We start from the raw sequence: 7,879 nt of genomic DNA on the forward strand, positions 1-7,879 counted from the left end.
GCTAGAGGAGGGATTCGGTGGCAATGGGCGGAGCCTCGCTAATATGGGCGGGGCCTCGTTGTCAGGGAACTTGAACTGGTTGCTACCGACCCGACACCGTTTGTGAGAAGGGGAACTTGTTGTCCTGGCCGTGTTCTCGTACCCGGGAGCTAATCTGTGTTGCTAAGGGCGGGATCTCGTTGCTATGGAGGGTTTGGGGGCGGGGCTTGTCTCTATGGGCGTGGCCTCGCAGTCAGAGAGCCGGCCCGCGCTGCTGGGGGCGTGGCCTGTTGCCATGTTACCCGTTGCTATGGGCGTGGCCTAGCAACAAGCCGGTCACCATTGGCTGGTGGCGGGGCCGTTGCCAGGGGGCGTGGCCTGTTGCTATGGAGTTTATACCGCTACTAAGGGGCGTGGTCTGTTGCCAGGTAACTCGTTGCTATGGGCGTGGTTTAGCCGCCAGTGGCGGACACCCATTGGCTGCGGCGTTGCTAGGGGCGTGTCCCGCGGCCGCCCCTCAGAGCCCGCGGCCGCCATGGAGCAGTTCGTGCTGCTGGGCAGGATCGGGGAGGGCGCGCACGGAGTGGTGTTCAGGGCCAAGGACCGCAGGGTGAGCAAAAATGGGGTGTTTGTGAGGGGTTTGAGGGGTTGTAAGGGGCTTTAGGGGGTTTGAGGGCGCGCACGGAGTGGTGTTCAGGGCCAAGGACCGCAGGGTGGGTAGGAAAGGGGGAGTTTGTGAGGGGGTTTTGGATTTGGGGGCGCGCACGGGGTCGTGTTCAGGGCCGAGGACCGCAAGGTGTTTACGGAGGGGAGTCTGTGGGGTTTAGGGAGGGCTCTGTGGGTTGGGGGTCTGTGGGGTTGGAGGGGGTTTGGGGGAGTCTGTGGGGTTTGGGAGGAGGTCTGTGGGTCTGGGGAGGTCTATGGGGTTGGAGGGGGGTTTGGAGGTCTGTGGGGTTTGGGAGAGGAGTCTGTGGGGGTTTGGGGGGCTCTGTGGGGTTTGGGAGGGGGTCTGTGGGGTTTGGGAGGGGGTCTGTGGGTTGGGGGTCTGTGGGGTTGGAGGGGCTTGGGGGAGTCTGTGGGGTTTGGGAGGGGTCTGTGGGGTTTAGGGAGGGCTCTGTGGGTTGGGGAGTGGTCTATGGGGTTGGAGGGGGTTTAGGGTGTTGATCTGTGGGGTTTGAGGGGTCTGTGGGGTTTGGGATTGGTCTGTGAGGGTTGAGGGGGGTCTGTGAGTTTTGGGGAATCTGTGGGGTTGGAGAGGGGTCTGTGTGATTGGGGAAACCTCTGGGATTGGGGGGCTTGGGGTTCAGTCTCTGGCATTTGAGGGGTCTGTGGGGTCTTGGGGGGTTTGGATTGGGGGCTCTGTGGGGTCTGGGTTGGATTGGGGGCTCTGTGGGATTTTGGGGGTCAGTAGGGGCTCTGTGGGGTCGGGCTCGGATCGGGGGGCTCTGTGGGGTTTGGGGGTCTGTGGGGCCTCTGTGGGGTTGGGGGAGGGGTCAGAGGGTCCAGGTACCCCCCTCCAAGCCCCTCCGTGCCCCCCCAGAGCGGGGAGCTGGTGGCCCTGAAGAAGGTGCCCCTGAGGAGACCCGAGGATGGGATCCCCCCCCAGACCCTGCGCGAGATCAAAGCCCTGCGCGAGATGGACGAGCACCCCAACGTGAGGGACCCCCAAAACATACCCTGGGACTCCCAAAACCTGCTCTGGGACCCCCAAAACCTACTCTGGGACCCTTAAAACACACCCTAGGACACCCAAAACACACCCTGAGACCCCAAAACACACCCTGGGGCCCTCAAAACTATACCCTGGGACCCCCAAAACATACCCTGGGACTCCCAAAATGCACCCTGGGACCCCAAAATTATGCCCTGGGATCCCAAAACGCACCCTGGGACCCCCTAAACGCACTCTGGGACCCTCAAAATATACCCTGGGACCCCCAAACTACACCCTGAGACCCCAAAATTATACCCTGGGACCCCAAAACCTACCCTGGGACTCCCAAAACCTGCTCTGGGACCCCCACAACCTGCTCTGGGACCCCAAAATGCACCCTGAGACCCCAAAACACACCCTGGGGCCCTCAAAATATACCCTGGGACCCCCAAAACTCACCCTGAGACCCCAAAATTATACCCTGGGACCCCAAAACATACTCTGGGACCCCCAAAACCTGCTCTGGGACCTCAAAACATACCCTGGGACCCCCAAACCTGCTCTGGGACCCCCAAAATGCACCCTGGGACCCCAAAACACACCCTGGGGCCCTCAAAATATACCCTGGGACCCCCAAAACTCACCCTGAGACCCCAGAATTATACCCTGGGACCCCCAAAACCCACCCTGGGACCCCAAAACACACCCTGGGACCCCCAAAACCTGTCCTGGAACCCCCAAACATGCTCTGGGACCCCCAAACGCCTTTATAACCCTCCTAAACTGCTCCTACCCCCATGTGAGAAACCCCATCAGGACCCCCAAACTCCCCTTGTACCCCTCCCAGGTGATCGCTCTGTGGGGGGGTCTTTGCCCGGGTTTTGGGGGGTCTCTGGGGGGATTTTGTGGTCCCTCTGACCCCTCTTTGACCTGCCCCCAGGTGATCCTTCTGTGTGGGGTCTTTACCCAGGTTTTGGGGGGATTTTGGGGTCCCCCTGACCCCAGTATCTCCCCCCTAGGTGATCCAACTCCGAGGGGTCTTTGCTCAGGTTTTGGGGTCCCTCTTGTTTTTTGGGGGTACCCCTGACCCCTGTATGTCCCTCCCTACGTGATCCATCTCCGTGGGGTCCTTGTTGAGGTTTTGGGGTTCCTCCTGCTTTTGGGGGGTCTCTGATCCCCCCTGACCCCTCTTTGTTCCCCCCTCCACATGATCCACAACTGGGGGGTCTTTGCCCAGGTTTTGGGGGGTCTCTGGGTGGATTTTGGGATCCCCCTGACCCCTCTTTCTCTCCCCCCAGCTGATCCGTCTCCAGGGGGTCTTTGCCCAGGGTGTGTCCCTGTTTTTTAGGGAGTCTCTGGGGGGATTTTGGGGTCCCCCTGACCCCTGTATGTTTCCCCTCAGATGATCCAACTCCGAGGGGTCTTTGCCCAGGTTTGGGGTGGATTTTGGGGTCTCCCTGACCCCTCTTTCTCCCCCCCCCAGGTGATCCGACTCCGAGGGGTCTTTGCCCAGGTTTTGGGGGGTCTCTGGGTGGATTTTGGGGTCCCCCTGACCCCTCTTTCTCCCCCCCCAGGTGATCCGACTCCGAGGGGTCTTTGCCCAGGGTCCCGCCGTGGTGCTGGCCCTGGAGCTGCTGGTGGGGGATCTGGGGGGGCTCCTGCGAGCGACCCCCACCCCCCTGAGCCCCCCCCGAGTGCGGGCCCTGCTGACCATGACCCTGCGGGGGCTGCGCCACGTGCACGGCCAGCACCTCCTGCACAGGGTGAGACCCCAAAAACGGGCACGGGGACCCCAAAATGGGATCAGGGACCCCGAAAATGGGCACAGGGACCCCGAAAATGAGCACAGGGACCCCGAAAATGGGGGGAGGGATCGCAAAAATGGGCACAGGGACCCCAAAAACGGGCAGGGCTCAAACCCTGCTGGCCATGACCCTGCGGGGGCTGCGCCACGTGCACGGCCAGCACCTCCTGCACAGGGTGAGACCCCAAAAACGGGCACGGGGACCCCAAAAACGGGCACAGGGACCCTGAAAATGGGAACAGGGACCCCGAAAATGGGGGGAGGGACCCGACAAGACGGGCAGGGTTCAAACCCTGCTGGCCATGACCCTGCGGGGGCTGCGCCATGGGCACGGCCAGCACCTCCTGCACAGGGTGAGGGAACCCCCAAATCTGCTGGGGGACCCCGAAAATGGGAACAGGGACCCCAAAAATGGGCACAGGGACCCCAAAAATGGGCACAGGGACCCCGAAAACGGGCACAGGGACCCCGAAAATGGGCACAGGGACCCCGAAAATGGGCACAGGGACCCCAAAAACGGGCAGGGTTCAAACCCTGCTGGCCATGACCCTGCGGGGGCTGCGCCACGTGCACGGCCAGCACCTCCTGCACAGGGTGAGACCCCAAAAACGGGCACGGGGACCCCAAAAACAGGCACAGGGACCCTGAAAATGGGCACAGGAACCCCAAAAATGGGGGGAGGGACTCCAAAAACGGGCACAGGGACCCCGAAAATGGGCACAGGGACCTCAAAACGGGCAGGGTTCAAACCCTGCTGGGCCATGGACCTCAAGGGGGCTGCGCCACATGCACGGCCAGCACCTCCTGCACAGGGTGAGACCCCAAAAACGGGCACGGGGACCCCAAAAATGGGATCAGGGACCCCAAAAACGGGCAGGGTTCGGGCCCTGCTGCCATGACTGCGGGGCTGGGCGCCACGGCACGGCCAGCACCTCCTGCACAGGGTGAGACCCCAAAATGGGCACGGGGACCCCAAAATGGGATCAGGGACCCCAAAAATGGGCACAGGGACCCCGAAAATGGGCACGGGGACCCTGAAAATGGGAACAGGGACCCCGATAATGGGGGGAGGGACCCTGAAAATGGGCATGGGGATCCCAAAAATGGGGGTAGGGACCCAAAAATGGGCACAGGGACCCCCAAAATGGGCACAGGGACCCCGAAAATGGGGGGAGAGACCCCAAAAATGGGCACAGGGACTCCAAAAATGGGGGGAGGGACCCTGAAAATGGGCACAGGGACCCCGAAAATGGGCACAGGGACCCCCAAAATGGGCACAGGGACCCTGAAAATGGACACGGGAACCCCAAAAATGGGCACAGGGACCCCAAAAATGGGGGGAGGAACCCTGAAAATGGGCACGGGGACCCTGAAAATGGGCACAGGGACCCCAAAAATGGGCACAGGGACCCCAAAAATGGGGGGAGGGACCCCAAAAATGGACACGGGGACCCTGAAAATGGGAACAGGGACCCCGAAAATGGGAACAGGGACCCCGAAAACGGGCACAGGGACCCCAAAAATGGGAACAGGGACCCCGAAAATGGGCACAGGGACCCCAAAAACAGGCATGGGGATCCCAAAAATGGGCACGGGAACCCCAAAAATGGGCACGGGGACCCCAAAAATGGGCACAGGGACCCCAAAAATGGGAACAGGGACCCCAAAAATGGGCACGGGGACCCCAAAAATGGGGGGAGGGATTCCGAAAATGGGGGGAGGGACCCCGAAAATGGGGGGAGGGACCCTGAAAATGGGGGGAGGGACCCCGAAAATGGGAACAGGGATCCCAAAAATGGGGGGAGGGACCTTGAAAATGGACACGGGGATCCCAAAAATGGGGGGAGGGACCCTGAAAATGGGGGGAGGGACCCTAAAAATGGGCACAGGGACCCCAAAAATGGACACGGGGACCCCAAAAATGGACACAGGGCCCCCAAAAATGGGCACGGGGACCCCAAAAATGGGGGGAGGGACCCCAAAAATGGGCACAGGGACACCAAAAATGGGTACAAGGACCCTGAAAATGGGCAATGAGGATCCCAAAATGGGCACAGGGACCCCAAAATGGGCACTAGGGACCCCAAAAATGGGCATGGGGACCCCAAAATGGGCACAGGGACCCCAAAATGGGCACGGGGACCCAAAATGGGCACGGGGACCCCGAAAATGGGGACGGGACCCAAAAATGGGCACGGGGACCACAAGAATGGGGGAGGCAATGGGGAGGGACCCCAAAATGGGCAGAGGGACCCCAAAAATGGGGGAGGGACCCTAAAATGGGCACAGGGACCCCAAAATGGGTGAGGGACCCTGAAAATGGACAGGGACCCCAAAAATGGGTGAGGGACCCTGAAAATGGGGAGGGACCCCAAAATGGGCACAGGGACCCCAAAATGGACACAGGGACCCCAAAATGGGTAACAGGGACCCCAAAAATGGGCACAGGGACCCCAAAATGGGGGAGGGACCCCAAAAATGGGCACAGGGACACCAAAAATGGGTACAAGGACCCTGAAAATGGGCATGGGGATCCCAAAATGGGCACAGGGACCCCAAAAATGGGCACAGGGACCCCAAAAATGGGCACGGGGACCCCAAAAATGGGCACAGGGACCCCAAAAATGGGCACGGGGACCCCGAAAATGGGCACAGGGACCCCGAAAATGGGGGGAGGGACCCCAAAAATGGGCACGGGGACCACAAGAATGGGCACAGGGACCCCAAAAATGGGCACAGGGACTCCAAAAATGGGGGGATGGACCCCGAAAATGGGCACAGGGACCCCAAAAATGGGCACAGGGACCCTGAAAATGGGGGGAGGGACCCCAAAACTGGGCATGGGGATCCCAAAAATGGGCACGGGGACCCTAAAAATGGACACGGGGACCCTGAAAATGGGCACAGGGACCCCAAAAATGGGCACGGGGACCCCAAAAATTGGGGGAGGGACCCCAAAAACGGGCAGGGTTCAAACCCTGCTGGCCATGACCCTGCGGGGGCTGCGCCACGTGCACGGCCAGCACCTCCTGCACAGGGTGAGACCCCAAAAACGGGCACGGGGACCCCAAAAATGGGATCAGGGACCCCAAAAATGGGGGTAGGGACTCCAAAAACGGGCACAGGGACCCCGAAAATGGGCACAGGGACCCCAAAAACGGGCACAGGGACCCCGAAAATGGGCACAGGGACCCCAAAAATGGGCACAGGGACCCCAAAAATGGGCATGGGGATCCCAAAATGGGGGGAGGGAGCCCAAAAATGGGGGGAGGGACCCCAAAAATGGGCACAGGGACCCCAAAAATGGGCACAGGGACCCCAAAAATGGGGGTAGGAACCCCAAAAACAGACAGGGTTCAAACCCTGCTGGCCATGACCCTGCGGGGGCTGCGCCACGTGCACGGCCAGCACCTCCTGCACAGGGTGAGACCCCAAAAACGGGCACGGGGACCCCGAAAATGGGCACAGGGACCCCAAAAATGGGGGTAGGGACCCCAAAAACGGGCACAGGGACCCCAAAAATGGACACGGGGACCCCAAAAATGGGGGGAGGGACCCTGAAAATGGGCACAGGGACCCCAAAAATGGGGGTAGGGACCCCAAAAACGTGGAGGAACCCTAGAAATTCGGGGAACCCCAGTCTGGGGGGGTCTGGGATGTCCTGGGGGGTCACCCCGACTCCTGTGGACCCCCCCTGACCCCGTGGGGGTCCCCAATTTCTATTTTTGGGGGGGTTTCCAGGACCTCAAACCTGCCAACCTGCTCCTGGACGGCGCCGGGCGCCTCAAGCTGGCGGATTTCGGGCTCTCCAGGGTGCTGGGGACCCCCCCCGGGCGCCCCTACAGCCACCAAGTGGCCACCAGGTACCTCATTTTGGGGGTCCCCCCTTTCCCGGGGGGGTCTGGGGGCTCCCCAGGCCATGGGACCCCCCCTGACCCCCCCATTTCAGGTGGTACCGGGCCCCGGAGCTGCTCTACGGGGCGCGCAGCTACGACGAGGGCGTCGACCTCTGGTGAGGCCCTCGCTTTTGGGGTCCCCCCTGGGGGTTTGGGGGGGCCTTTTGGGGGTTTTGGGGTGCCTCCAGAACTTAGGGATCCTCTCCTTACTTTTTATAACCCCCCCAGACTTGGGGTGTCCCCTGGATAGTGCAGATGTTTGGGATTCTTCTCCAATATTTTGAGAGTTTTGTCACGTTCAGATTTCTTTTTGGAGATTTTGGGGTTCCCCCGGGGGTTTGGGGGGACCTTTGAGGGCGTTTTGGGGTCCCCCCAGAAGTTAGGGATCCCCCCTCAACCTCTACAGCCCCCCCAGACCTTGGGGTGTCCCCTGGGTGGGGCCGATATTTGGGGTCCCTCCCAATATTTCTTTGCTCATTTCTAGGTTTATTCCTGGGGATTTTAGAGGTTTTGGGGGTCTTTTCTTACATTTTGGGGTCCCCCCAG

The 7,879-nt window shown here is 61.0% G+C and overlaps 1 protein-coding gene across 1 annotated transcript; it reads left to right on the forward strand.

Moving 5' to 3' along the window:
- Nucleotides 1-449: 449 nt before the first annotated feature.
- On the forward strand, nt 450-7,453 carry CDK20 (cyclin dependent kinase 20). Its single transcript, XM_050330832.1, has 5 exons — nt 450-589; nt 1,520-1,633; nt 3,208-3,396; nt 7,179-7,300; nt 7,387-7,453. The coding sequence occupies exons 1-5, from the start codon at nt 515-517 to the stop codon at nt 7,451-7,453; spliced, it is 567 nt and encodes a 188-aa protein (XP_050186789.1). The 5' UTR covers nt 450-514.
- The last annotated feature ends 426 nt before the right edge of the window (nt 7,454-7,879 follow it).

This window comes from Myiozetetes cayanensis, unplaced genomic scaffold, assembly GCF_022539395.1.
Source record: "Myiozetetes cayanensis isolate MyiCay16 unplaced genomic scaffold, myiCay2020 scf440, whole genome shotgun sequence".
Taxonomy (NCBI): domain Eukaryota; kingdom Metazoa; phylum Chordata; class Aves; order Passeriformes; family Tyrannidae; genus Myiozetetes; species Myiozetetes cayanensis.

Excerpts from the sequence above, each read along its gene's own strand:
- CDK20 (XM_050330832.1), top strand. The coding sequence starts at position 515 with ATGGAGCAGTTCGTGCTGCTGGGCAGGATCGGGGAGGGCGCGCACGGA. Across the intron at positions 3,397-7,178 it reads GCCAGCACCTCCTGCACAGG|GACCTCAAACCTGCCAACCT; the intron begins GTGAGACCCCAA and ends GGGGGTTTCCAG. Across the intron at positions 7,301-7,386 it reads AGCCACCAAGTGGCCACCAG|GTGGTACCGGGCCCCGGAGC; the intron begins GTACCTCATTTT and ends CCCCCATTTCAG.